At 46.1% G+C, this 12,488-nt stretch overlaps 1 protein-coding gene across 2 annotated transcripts; it reads right to left on the reverse strand.

The window, feature by feature from the left end:
* Positions 1-817: 817 nt before the first annotated feature.
* Positions 818-10,909, reverse strand: OAS1 (2'-5'-oligoadenylate synthetase 1). 2 transcript variants are annotated; one of them, XM_045534785.1, is made up of 6 exons: positions 10,628-10,905; positions 8,988-9,276; positions 6,744-6,928; positions 3,375-3,607; positions 2,397-2,550; positions 818-1,199 (listed from the first exon to the last, which is right to left on the reverse strand). In XM_045534785.1, exons 1-6 carry the CDS (start codon positions 10,802-10,804, stop codon positions 1,134-1,136), a joined length of 1,104 nt encoding a protein of 367 aa, XP_045390741.1. In that variant the 5' UTR covers positions 10,805-10,905; the 3' UTR covers positions 818-1,133. The 2 variants fall into 2 exon arrangements, 1 of the variants encoding a protein (XP_045390741.1); XR_006730718.1 differs by lacking the exon at positions 818-1,199 and adding an exon at positions 3,147-3,242 and having other exon boundaries at positions 2,463-2,550; positions 10,628-10,909.
* Positions 10,910-12,488: the final 1,579 nt, after the last annotated feature.

The raw sequence follows: 12,488 nt of genomic DNA on the forward strand, positions 1-12,488 counted from the left end.
CAGCTCTGGGTGTTCGCGCTGAGCGCGGTCCTCCGAGCAGTTCAGAAACGTGCAGGTTTTCCGTGAAAAAGTGCTCAGAACTCCACTGAGTGGCCCGCAGGGAGCGTTTGCACCGCAGCAGACGTGAGGACGCTTCGCCCCGTCCCGCTTCGGGGAAGGCCTTGCGGGCCCGGCCGCCGGGGTGCTGTCCACTGAGCCTCCCTGCCGCTGACAGCCCTTCAGGGACAGCCCGGCTGCTGGGCCGCCGCGACCCAGGCTGGCCCGCGTCCAGAGACCGACCTGTTCATTTTAACTCCATGTAGCAAAAAATTATCATTTCAATACACAATTTTAAAAATTATCAGTTGTCAAGAATTTGACATTTTTTTTTTTTACTAAGTCTTTGAAACCCAGTGTATATTTGACACTCACAGAACATCTAGATTTGGACTAGCTATGTTTCAAGCACTCAGTAGCCACACGTGGCGAGTGGCTACTGTGTTAGACAGGAAAGTGGTAGAATTTGTTTTAGAGATGTGGGTGAAAGATGAACCAAGGATGCTTATTGCAGGATTATTTGTAACAGGACAATCAGAAGGATCCCAAACCATCTAAAATTAAAACGTTTTGCACAAATGTCAACTCCACGCGGACAGGGATTTCTATCTGCTCTTGTCCATTGTGGTGTTCCAGTGCCCAGAACTATGCTTGGCACATAGTAGATGCTCAGTAAATATTACTAGTTGGATCAATGAACACACACAAATCCATACACTCATATACATATGCATCCATACTTCTTGGCTCTGTGCCTCAAAGTTAATAAACACCCAATAAATGGTATTTGCTGTTATTTTTATTGTTCTAGGTAACACATTGTACATAACCCTCTCGCCAGATACATGGAAGAAAGTCGAGGCTGGAATTCCACTCTCATGTCTAAGTCTCTCAGGGACTTTGCGGACAGAGGCGGGGCTGTGGGGATGCTATCTATGATGGAAGAGGGCATAGAAAGGCTCTGGTCCTAGATCATACACTGACTCACTGAGGACCTTGGGGCAGTCCCCTGCCTTCTCTGGATCAAGGGTCTCAACCGGAAATGAGAAGGTTTATCTGGGTGACTCTAGAGCCCTTGCCCGTGGATTGTGCTGGGGTTAGAAGACGGTGCACGTCCAGTTCTCGTCCTCCTGTGGACTGGATTCCGGGTGTGTGATGAGGCTCTGCAAGAAAAAAGAGTGATGATATGTCCTGACATAAGCATGTTCTTGATACACCTCGGAGCATAGGTCTCAGAGTCCTCATTGTCTTTTTAAACCTGAAAGAGTAAAACACATGATCGCATCAGGAAGCTGGTCTTCCTGCTGTGGAACTAGACCTCAGTGAGCACTTATGGTGGACACTGTGACATGCCACCTGGACCGCCCTTTGAGGAAGGACTTACACGTCCCAGCCGTGGGGACGGTGGTCAGTAGGCAGACATCAGCTGTCAGCCCATTTAGGGGTTGCCCCAGCTGCAGAGAGCCTTTTGCTCAAAACCACACCCCTTCCTAAGGTGCCCACCTTCAGTGACTGATCCACACGGGGGTTTAAAGGCTTGGCCACCTCTGTCTGCTGCTGCAGGACAGCTGTAAAGGCCATTCCAGCTCCAAAGCTGGCATTCGCTGCATTCCTGTTCATCTCTCCCTGCACCTTCTCCTGCTCCCCCCCTCCTTTCCATGAGGGTTGGTGCCAATGGACTCCCCTAAAACATCCCGCACATTAAACTCCACCTCTGAGTCTGCTTCCTAGGGAACCCGCCCACGGCATCATCAGTGCCCTGGCATCAGAAAGACTCCTAGCCCGGGGGTGGAAACGTCCAAGTGTGACAGCCCAAGTCACTCAGCTGCTCTGAGTCTCCCATCTGTCAGACGATAAGCGGGGATGACACAAGCCAGGCTGTTTAGCACAGTGACCTGAGCACTAGCTTTGGGGTCCACTGAGTTTGGATCCCAGCTCCACCGCTCCTTAGCTGAGTGTCCTTAAGTGAGTGACTTCACCTCTCTGAGCCTCTTTTGCTCACCTGTAAGATGGGGATGAAGGAAGATGTATCTCATAGGGTTGTCGTGAGGATTTAATGAGATAATGTATATTAAAGGGCTTAGGACAGAACCTGAGCCCAAAGCAGATACTCAAGAAATGGTGGTTGTTATTATTTGTTATCAGTCTTAGTGGAATGAACTTTGGACAAGGGATGTGAAAATTCCAGGAACCTTCCAAATGGGGCCAAAATGACTATAAAATACGGAGCACAGCCTGTCACTAGAGGAATTTTGAGTGACCTTTGGCAAGGGGTAAGTCCTTTGGGAAGAATGGTCTCCAGCTACATGTCTCAGGCTGTGGCAGGGTGCAGGGGGGGAAGGCAGGGAGGAAGATCTCACCGGCACACTCCAGGACCCCACTGAAGACCCATCCCAACTCTTAAAGCACGGGAAACTCAGCCAGGTTTCAGCCTCTCGTGCCAGCCGTCGCCAACCCTCTGGGTCTCCGCCACCCACGTTTCCTGTAGGGTCAGCCGGGTCCAAAATCACAGGCCTGCAGAGCAACATTTACAGAGGGAGCCGTGAGGAGCCGAGGCTCTGTCCAGGGAGCCCAGATGGTCCTGGTAGAGCCAACGCCAGCCTGGGGCAGGCTGGGACTCAGGGCATGAGGAGTGGCCCAGCAGGGCGCCGCTCCCTGGGGTGTGTCCTCAGTGCCTGGCCCCCCAGGGGGCAGTGAACATGAGGACAAGGAGTCTTGCACTTGGGCCTGACAGATACGAGTTCAAATCCCACCTCTGCCCTTTATTGGTGATATACCCTTGGTAGATCACTTGACCTCTCTAAGCCTCAGTTTCTTCTTCTGTAAAAGGAGGAGAGACCAACATGTCTGTCTCAAAGGATGCGGTGTGTGGATAGAGAAAGCCTAGGCATGTGAAATGCTCAGGCCAGTGACCAGAACATAACGAGGGGTCAATACATGTCAGTTATCCTGACAATAATTTTTGGTGTTATATTAGGATGTGTTAGTCTTACGGCAAGCTTATAATGCCTGGGAGCAATGATTATTATTATTGCTGTTGCTATTGTTATTTCAGTTCAAATTCTAGCTATTTCACTCATGTTCTGTTAAGGTTTGGACAAGCTCCTTACCTCTCAGAACCTCGGTGTATGCACCTGTTAAAATGATTAGCGTCGTGCCTGCCTCGCAGGGTTGGAGGTTGTTGCTTAGGTCAGATGTAAGGGGCCCTGCACAATGACAGGCAACAGGAGATTCTCACTGAATGGGGAGTCCTCCCACCTCCTCCATTTCCGAGGCACTGCAGCTGTATCCAGGGGTTCATTTATGTAGAGGAGATAAGCTGTATGGGGATAGAGTACCTGGGTTTCTCAAGCTGCCTTTTCAGATACTCTCCAATTTCAGGGGTTTTAAAGTCATAATATGACGTCCAGTAGATGCAAAGTTGCTGGTAGTTCATCACTAATATCAAGACGGTCTGAAAGCCCTGGGCTGTCACGAACCCTGGCTCTCTGCTCCCTTGCTCCCAAGCGTAGACTGTCAGGAGCTCCAGGGCATACTTCTGTGGCAGGGGCTTCCCAAGCTTTTCCTTGCACTGCCGAGAGGGAAAACAATCAGAAGAACAGGGTTGTCCAGCTTTTGGGTAAAGTGCATTTCTCATGGGCCAAATCCAGCCTGCCATCTGTTTTTATAAATAAAATTTTCTTGGAACAAAGCCAAAATGTATGTATCGGCTGCGTTCATGCTATAAGGGAAGAGTTGAGTAGTTGTGATAGAGACCATGTGGCCCACAAAGTCTAAAATATTTACTATCTCATCTTTTACAGAAAAAGTTTGCTGGCCCTTGGTTAAGAGCTTCAACTCTGGATTCTGACTGATGTGGGTTTGAATACTGACTCAATCATTTTCTGATTCTGGGTAGATGACTTAGACTCTTAGAGCCTCATTTTTTTTCATCTGCTAAATGAGTGGTGATAATAGCACCTTCCTTATAGGGATATTATGAAAGCTAAGTGAGAGGAAGGATTTGGAGTATTCCTAAGAGCCACACAGAAGCAAACAAAATTCCCACTGGAGGAACATACATAATCCAGAGCCTCAGGCTATTTCATGAATACTTTTCACATACAATGACCAGCACATAGATAACAAAGTACATAAGGAAATAAGATACCAAGAGTAATGACCAACAGAAAAAGGAGACATAGTAATAAATCCACAAAACTTTAAATATTGAAGGATTGAACACAGACTTTAAAATAACTAAGAATATTATGTTCAAAGAAATAAAATAAGAGCTTTTAATAGTTAGCAGGGGATTAGAAACCATAAAAAGTAACATGGCAGATATGAAAAAGAATGAAAGAGAAATCCTAGGTTAAAATGACAATAACTGTAATTAATAACTCAACAGCAAACTAGACATAGCTAAAGAGAAAATCAGTTAATTGGAAGGTAGATTAGAAGAAACTATTCAGAGTAAAATATGGAATGACAGACAAAGAGATGGAAAATACAGAAGACAGTGTAGAGATATGAGAGACAGAGTAACAAGGTCTAACATACACTTAACTGGAGTTCCAGGAGGTGTAGAGAGAAAGAGGTAGAGAAAACATTTTAGAAGGATGGCTGAGAAGTTCCAAACTTGATGAATGATATCTATGTATAGATCAGGAACACCAAAGGAATCCCAAGCAGGACAAATAATAAGAAATTATCATTAAGACATTTCAGATCAAAGCTAAACAAATCAAAGAGAAAAACCTTAAATGCAGCCAGAAGAATAAGATGGTTTACTTATAAAGGAGGCATTGTTATACTGACAACTGACTTTTTAATAATGACACTAGATGGTAGAATGATATATGCAATGTACTGAAATGACCACTAACCCAGCAAAAGCACCCTTCAACAATAAAGGTAAAAAAAAGCAAGACATTCTCAAACAAACAAAAACTGAGAGATTTTACTACCAACAGTCACCAAAAGAAATCCCAAAAATGGACTTTAGAAAAATGACCCCAGATGGCAGGTCAGAGGTATAGGAAAGAATTAATAGTGAAGAAAGTGGTAAATATGTGGGTAGATTAAATAAACATTGGCTGTGTAAAACAAGAGGCACCTGAAAATAGAGAGAGACTTGAAATACGCAACAAAAATAGCATATTCATGGGAGGTAGTTGTGACGGTGGTTAGTAGAGTATTGTAAGGGTCTTGTATTGCATCAAGAAAGAACGAAAAAGACAATTCATGGCCATGCAGGACATCTTCGTCACTGTAAAACAACTAGTGTTCCTGCCTTCTTTTTGCCGAATATAAGTAGCACCCTTGTCCCCTCATCACCATGGTTACCAGAAAATGCCCTCAATAATTTTCAATATGTCCCTGGGGGCCATGATGGTTTTGCCAATAACTACATTTATAAGTTCTGCAATGCTCAGGCTCCACGATGAAAATTCCTGGAACAGCAACCACTGAGAAGTCTAGCAACTAAATGATTGTCCTTTTTTGCCTAGAGATGTCACTTTTAAATTAGGAAGGTTATCCCTAATTATTTTCATTTGTTCATTCATTCAAGAAATATATATTGAATGCTCATTTTGATCAGGCAAACTTTTTAGTCAGTGGATGCAAATTCAAGTTTTAGTTCTGCTACTTATTAGCAGAATGAGCCATCTGACTCTTAGTTTCTCTTTCTGTAAAATGGGCTTAGTAATTAGACCTACCCTTATCTAGCTCACAGAGTTATTGTGAAGATTGAATAAGATACAGGGCATTTAAAAGTGAACAGAAAAGCGTATCACATCCACAAAAGATGGATTAGCTAAGCTAAGCACAGCACACAATACATGTTAGCTTTTATTATGTGTTTTCTTGTGGTGGCTAAAAGAAGCCACATTTATTAGGACCAACTATATGCCAGGTACCATGTTACTCTCGCTGTGGCATGTTACGCTTTGCAAACAAGAAAACAGAAAACAGAGAGGTTAAGTTGCTTGCACAAGGTCAGCCGGCCAGGAAGTGGGAAGAAGGGGTATTTGAACACATTTGCTTGAAGCCCTTGTTTTGCCCTATCCAACTTCTGAAGAGTGTGGTTGACTCCATGTGTGTGTGTAGTTATAGCATTCATTCATTTATTTATTCAACCATTATTTGTTGAGCACCTATTTATTATGTGCCAGGTACTATGCTAAGTTCTGGGGATACAGCAGTGAACAAAATACAAAAGCCCCTTCCTTCACATACTTCCCTTCTCTCCTTTTTTTTGGGGGGGGGAGCGGGGACAGGGACAGGGTCTCACTGTGTCACCCAGGCTGGAGTGCAGTGGTATGATCATAGCTCACTGTAGCCTTGAACTCCTGGGCTCAGGCGATCCTCCTGCCTCAGTCTCCTGAGTAGCTGGGCCTCTATGTGCACCACCATGCCCGGCTAATTTTTCTATTTTCTTTTTTTTCTCCAGAGATGGGGTCTGACTGTGTTGCCCAGGCTGGTCTTGATCTCCTGGCCTCAAGTGATCCTCCTGCCTTGGCCTCCCAAAGTGCTGGGATTACAGGTGTGAGCCAGCCCCCCTTCCCACTCTTTCCCCCTCCTCCCCGCTCTCCACCTCGTCTTTCTGTCTCTCCTCTTCTCCCCACTCCTCCGCTTTCCCTCACTCCTTTCCCCCTCTGCTCCGCCCTCCTCCTCCTGCTCCCTGTCCAGACAGGGCCGCGGGCCTGGAGGGAGGGCCGTACCATTTGATACCAGTGCTTCACTAGGCGGATGAGGCTCTTCAGCTTGGCTGGACGGCGCCTCAGGAAGTCCCGCTGCAGCTCTGTGAAGCAGGTGGAGAACTCGCCCTCTCTCGGCGGGGCGGTGCACTCCTGGATGAGCTTGATGTAGATTTCGGGGTCAGGTCTAGAGCCTTCGGTCCACTGGCCTGTTAGGGAGAAATTCATACCTTTAAGGTGTCGGCTCTTCTCTGTGTTTCCTTTAGTCACTCCAGGGGCCGAGCTCACTAGCGATGGGGTTCAGCGAACAGGACAGCAGACCCAGTGCCAGGAAGCCTGAGGTCCCTTCCCAATGCTCCCTTCTTCCCTCTCCACGGCCATCAGCCCACCCAGGCTGCCGTCATCCCTCGCCTGGACTCCGGCAGTCACCTCCTCACTGGTTGCCCCAAAGCGTGTTCTCAGCCCAGCACCTAGAGAGATCTTTACAAGTCTGGCCATGCCACTTCTTGCTTCCCACGACATCTGGAATAAAAAAAATCTAAAGTCCCCTTGGTGGCCAGTGAAGCCTGGTGTGATCTGCCCCTGCTACCTCTCCCACCTCACTACCTGCCCGGCTTCCTTTGCCCGCTTCCTACACTGACCTTGTCTCTCTTCTGAAAATGTGCCAGGCTCATGCCTGCCTCAGGGCCTTTGCACTTGCTGTTCCCTTTTCCCAGAACCCCCAGATCTTCCCAAAGCTGAATACTCCTTCTTATCACTCAGGCCTCACGTCAACTCAGATGTCACCTCCTCAGGGGACCCTCCCTCATCACCCTGCTGAACAAAGCTCTCCAACCCCCATACGATCTGTCTATTGCATCACCCTGTTTAGTTTTTCAACACAGCAAGTATCATTCCATATATCTTGTTTACAAGTTCATTGTCAGGCTCCAGGAGACTCCTTGTCTGGCTTAATCACAGCCATAGGACAGTGCCTGGCATACAGTCGGTGCTCAATGGATAGTCTGTACTTACAGTCGTTTGGATGTCTCCCTCCTCCAGTCTTGCCTCTCTCCTGATCTACTTCCCACACCACAGCCAATGCCTTCCTTCTAAAACACAAATCAGATCTTGTCACTCTGCTGGGAAACCTTCCTCTGCTGCCCACTGTGCTCGGAAATTAATCACCAAGATTACAGGCTGCCCCAGGATCAGCCCTCGTGGCTGGCTCATTGCTGAGTTACCTCAGCGCTCTCCGTTCCACACCCGCTGGGCTCTTGCAGTTTCCCCAGAACCCCTGGGCCTGCGCGGTTCCGTCTGCCTGGAGCATGCTTCCTCCCCTTCCCTCTCTCCCTCTTGTATTTTGTGACCATTGTCCCCCAGCCCCTAACACAGGACATGGCAAAAATGAGAACATCCCAAGCTTTCTCATATCCTGGTGTCTTCAGAGTGTCAGTGTTTTTTTTCCTGGCTTTTGTAGGCACAAAGAAAACCCTGGCAGTTCCCTTAATTAAGTACTACTAATTACCAATAAATTACTAGTTACCAATTAAGTCCAAATACTAGTAGCCATTGGAGTGGTGCCTGACAGATGTCACTGTATTTCCCTCAAAAACTAAAAGTCTAAAATATTCCGTGCCCTGCTGTGAGTTCACCATGGTGTTCTGAGATGCCTTCGTGTACAGTTGGGAAATTCATATTTTTGAACACCTACCGGGTGACAGTTACAGCAGATGATCATTTAATACTTAAACTAATGGTATGATATAGGTAGTGTGGTTTCTACCAGTTCTCCCGATGTGGAAATTGCATCTCCCAGAGGTTACACTTCCCGTCCAAACGTTCCTTCAGATTATACATATCTATCCCCCAACCTGCATCTCCCAACCTGCAGCATGAGTTTGACGAGGTTTCCTCGTGTGTTGGAACAAAGATGAAGTTACTATTAATGTTAAGCCAGATCTACGCAGCCCGACTTTAGAACTATAAAATCCACACACTTTGCCATCAACAGAACTAGTAAGCCTTGACAATGTTCTATAAGAAATGTCTTTGTCCCTAGATTGTGCCAATTTGCTGTTTAATGTCCCACCTGTGACATATTATGACTTTATTCATTCTTGCCCCAGGAAAGAGTCTACAATCTCCCCCACCCCTGCTTTAGAAGGATGCCCTGTTGGGGAAAAACTCTCAGACCGTGGGAGATTTCTGCTCAGAAATAAGAAAAGGGAGAAAAAGAAGCCGTGTTATAGGCCAAAGGCTGAGACCCTGGTGGCTAAAAATGCTCACCCAGGGCGTCAAAGGCAGGCAGCACGTCAAACTCCACCCCCTCCTGGAGCTGCGGTGAATACAGCGCGAAGCTGAGCACGCGGGGGTTGCTCCATCTTGGATTCTGGACCTCAAACTGCACATCAAACGTTTTCTCTCTTTGACAGGCTTCCAGCTGCTTCCTAATTTCCTTAATGAACTCTCCCCGGTTAGTTAACTGGTCCTGAAAACTTCTAAGAGGACTGAGGAAGACAACCAGGTCAGCATCAGATCGGCCTCTGAGAGCGGTGCCTTTGCCTGAGGAGCCACCCTAAAAAAGATGACAACAATTATAACTGACACGTAGTGAGATGAGCCTCCCTATATAAAATGATGAGAACAATCACTAACATTATTGAGCACTGGCCACCGTTCCGAGGGCATTACATGTCTTAAACTCCTATAATGCTCACAATGACTCTATGATTTAGGTACTAGTATTACTAGTTCCTGTTAAGGGCCAAAAGCTTCAAGACTTACTGACTGTTATAACTTTTGGCCATATAATGTTAAAGGCTGAAATTTTAACATTGTCAAAGCTATTTCTACAACGTCACAGTATGAGTTTCATGGCGGAAAAATCATTAACCTGCTATCTTGCTTCTGTAAAACTGTTTGCTAAAGACAGTGCCCCAGGTGTGGGAATGCAACACCCATGTTTCGCAAGACCAAGCCCTAAACTGCCCAGATCCTGCTGCCCCAGGGCATGAGAGTGACGTAATGCTACCTTTTGCCCCTGTAATCACGCTTGCTCTGCCCCAGTGATTTTTCATCCACGGTAAAAGCTTCCTGCTTCAAAGCCTCAGGGCTGCTCTCTGTGCCCGTACTCTCTGCAGCACAGAAGTAGACGCTGGCCAGCTAATACAGACTCCTAATTTGGCTCAATTCGGTCTTTAGGTGGTCACTTCTCGAATCTCAGACCATAACAGTTCCCATTTTACAGATGGGAAAACAGATGCTCAGTGAGATTCCGTGTCAGCGCAATCACCCAGCTAGCAGGTGGCAGAGATGCACCTTATTCCTGATGTGCCTTATTCCAGGGTCTGTGTTTTCTTCCCCTTGTCCTCTACTATTTTATATTATTAGACACCCCAGACTGGCTTGTGCTGGGTAGTTTTCACACATCACTTTACTTAATCTGCACAACCCTATGAAGTATCAGGAATTATGGATGAGGAAATTGGGACACAGAGAAGTTAAGTGACTTGCTCAGGGTCTCGCAGCCAGTAGGTGCCATGTGCTTTCAAAATGTATGTGCTTAACCAACTCATGAGACTGCAGAAATGGGAAGTCCACTAATAACCAAATCATTTACCAGAACTGGGCCTCAGTTTCCCTATCTCTGAAATGGCTGTGGCCTAGGACGGTGGTTCACAAACTTTGTGGCGGTGTGGGGCCGGGGCTGGGGACTTGTAGGACCTCACCGCAGGATCTCGGAATCTGTTTTAACAAGCTGTATGGCTAAATCAGATACACCAGCCCGGAAGATCTCAAGCCCCAATCCCCAGCTCGTGTTTGCACCTTGGGTTCTATGTTTTTGCACTTTCTCTTTCTCTCTTCCCCCCACCCCCAACTCTCGCCCATCCAGCCACCCCTCCCCCAGCCAAGCAGTCCGGGCTCACCTTCACCACCTTTGACACCCGCACGGGGTGGCTGCCACCTCGGAAACACCTTTCCTTTAAGAAGCTGCAGATGATGTGAATGGCCCTTTTGACTTGCTCTCGGAAACTGGTGTCCGGTTGGAGATATTCTTTGATGAACTTGTCCAGATCCTTGGCTGGGGTATGTCTGAGCTCCATCGTGATACTCGGGCAGGGACAGGAGAGCCAGTGGGGACAGAACTGTCTCCCTGGACCTGCTGACCGAGCCAGGGCCGTATTGGTTTCTGGTTTCAGTTTCGTTTATTTGGAAAGGGTGGAGCCGGCTTTGCAGTTTCCTTTATGAAATCAAACACTCCCCTGCTCCCAGTAGAGAACCGAGTCTGCCAGCCTTGCCTTTCTTTGGACTCCACCCTGAAAATGTTGCTTTTTTTTTAAAATTACAAAATATTACGAGGGTACAAACATTTTTTGGTTACGTGGATCACTTTTATGATGCCTTGAGGCACGGTTATAAGTGTGCCTGTCGCCCAGATCGTGTTCATTGTACCCGTTAGGTAGGTTTTTGCCCATCCACTCCTTCCCACTGCCCCCCACCGCTTGATTTCCTTAAGTTTGACTTCCCTCTCTGCGCATGTGTGCTCATCAGTTAGTTCCAGTTTAATAGTGAGTACACGTGGTGCTTGTTTTTCCATTCTTCAGATACTTCACTTAGGATAATGGTCTCCAGTTGCTTTTTAGCACTCCCCCCACCCCCCAGCCAAGAGCAATCACAGTTAAAGACAGATTTGGGGATTTCTTCTTTGTCTTTTTTTGTTGTTGTTTTTGTTGTTGTTGACAATATTGTTTCATAGTCTCCTACGACTTTTTTTTCCCAGCAATACATGCATGTTGTAAAAAGAAAAAGAGAAAAATCAGGAAGTGTAAAAGATCATCCATATCCTAAAACTCAAAAATTATCACTGGAAACATTTGGGTATAGATCTTCTTGGATGTTTTTCTGTGTTCACATGCACAGAAATACAGTTCTTTTTTTTCTTTTTTAAACAATGGCATTATACTATACTTTTTCCTCTTTTAATTAATAAACTTATTTTTTACAGCAGTCTTAGGTAGGCTTACAGGAAAATTGAACAGAAAGCACAAAGAGTCCCCATAAGCCTTTTCCTTCCACCATAAGTTCCTCTATTATTTTTATTTATTTTTAGACAGAGTCTCACTCTGTCGCCTGGGCTGGAGTGCCGTGGTGTCAGCCTAGCTCACACCAACCTCAAACTCCTGGGCCCAAATGATCCTCTTGCCTCAGCTTCCCAATTAGCTGGAACTACAGGCATGTGCCAGCACGCCCAGCTAAATTTTTCTGTTTTTAGTAGAGACGGGATCTCACTCTCGCTCAGGCTGGTCTCTAACTCCTGAGCTCAAGCGATCCTCCTGCCTCTGCCTCCCAAAGCGCTAGGATTGTAGGCGAGAGCCACTGCACTCAGCCTACAACTGCTTTTCTTAACCAGATTAATTAATATCAATCAACACTCCCCACTCCTGCTGTACAACTCGTTGACTTATGCCTAAGGGAAAAGGTAACCACAAAGGGGATGGGGCACTGCCTTTGCAATAATTATTTCATTCACCAGTTGAAGTGCATGTTTATTAAAGTTTCTGGTGGTTCCCAAATGTCTTCATGACAATTGTAGTTGTTAAATACTTTTGACTAACTATATATAAACAGATCCAACATAAGTGCAAAACAAACAAACAAAAAAAGAGCTGTCCTTAGAAAACCAATATTGAATTCTTTGGAAAGTTGCAATAAAGTTAAATTGCATAAAATATTGCATAGAATCAGCTAAGAGTGAGACAACTGTAAAAGAATGAGGAAATAACTGGA

Source organism: Lemur catta, chromosome 21 (assembly GCF_020740605.2).
Source record: "Lemur catta isolate mLemCat1 chromosome 21, mLemCat1.pri, whole genome shotgun sequence".
Lineage (NCBI taxonomy): Eukaryota > Metazoa > Chordata > Mammalia > Primates > Lemuridae > Lemur > Lemur catta.

What these genes read in the sequence shown, in the direction of transcription:
- OAS1 (XM_045534785.1), bottom strand. Translation starts at nt 10,804, where the DNA reads ATGGAGCTCAGACATACCCCAGCCAAGGATCTGGACAAGTTCATCAAA. An exon ending in TGAAGCACTGGTATCAAATG is followed by an intron (nt 3,608 to 6,743) that starts GTACGGCCCTCC and finishes CCCTCTCGGCAG; the next exon opens with TGCAAGGAAAAGCTTGGGAA. An exon ending in AGGCAGCTTGAGAAACCCAG is followed by an intron (nt 2,551 to 3,374) that starts GTACTCTATCCC and finishes GTTGCTCTGCAG; the next exon opens with GCCTGTGATTTTGGACCCGG.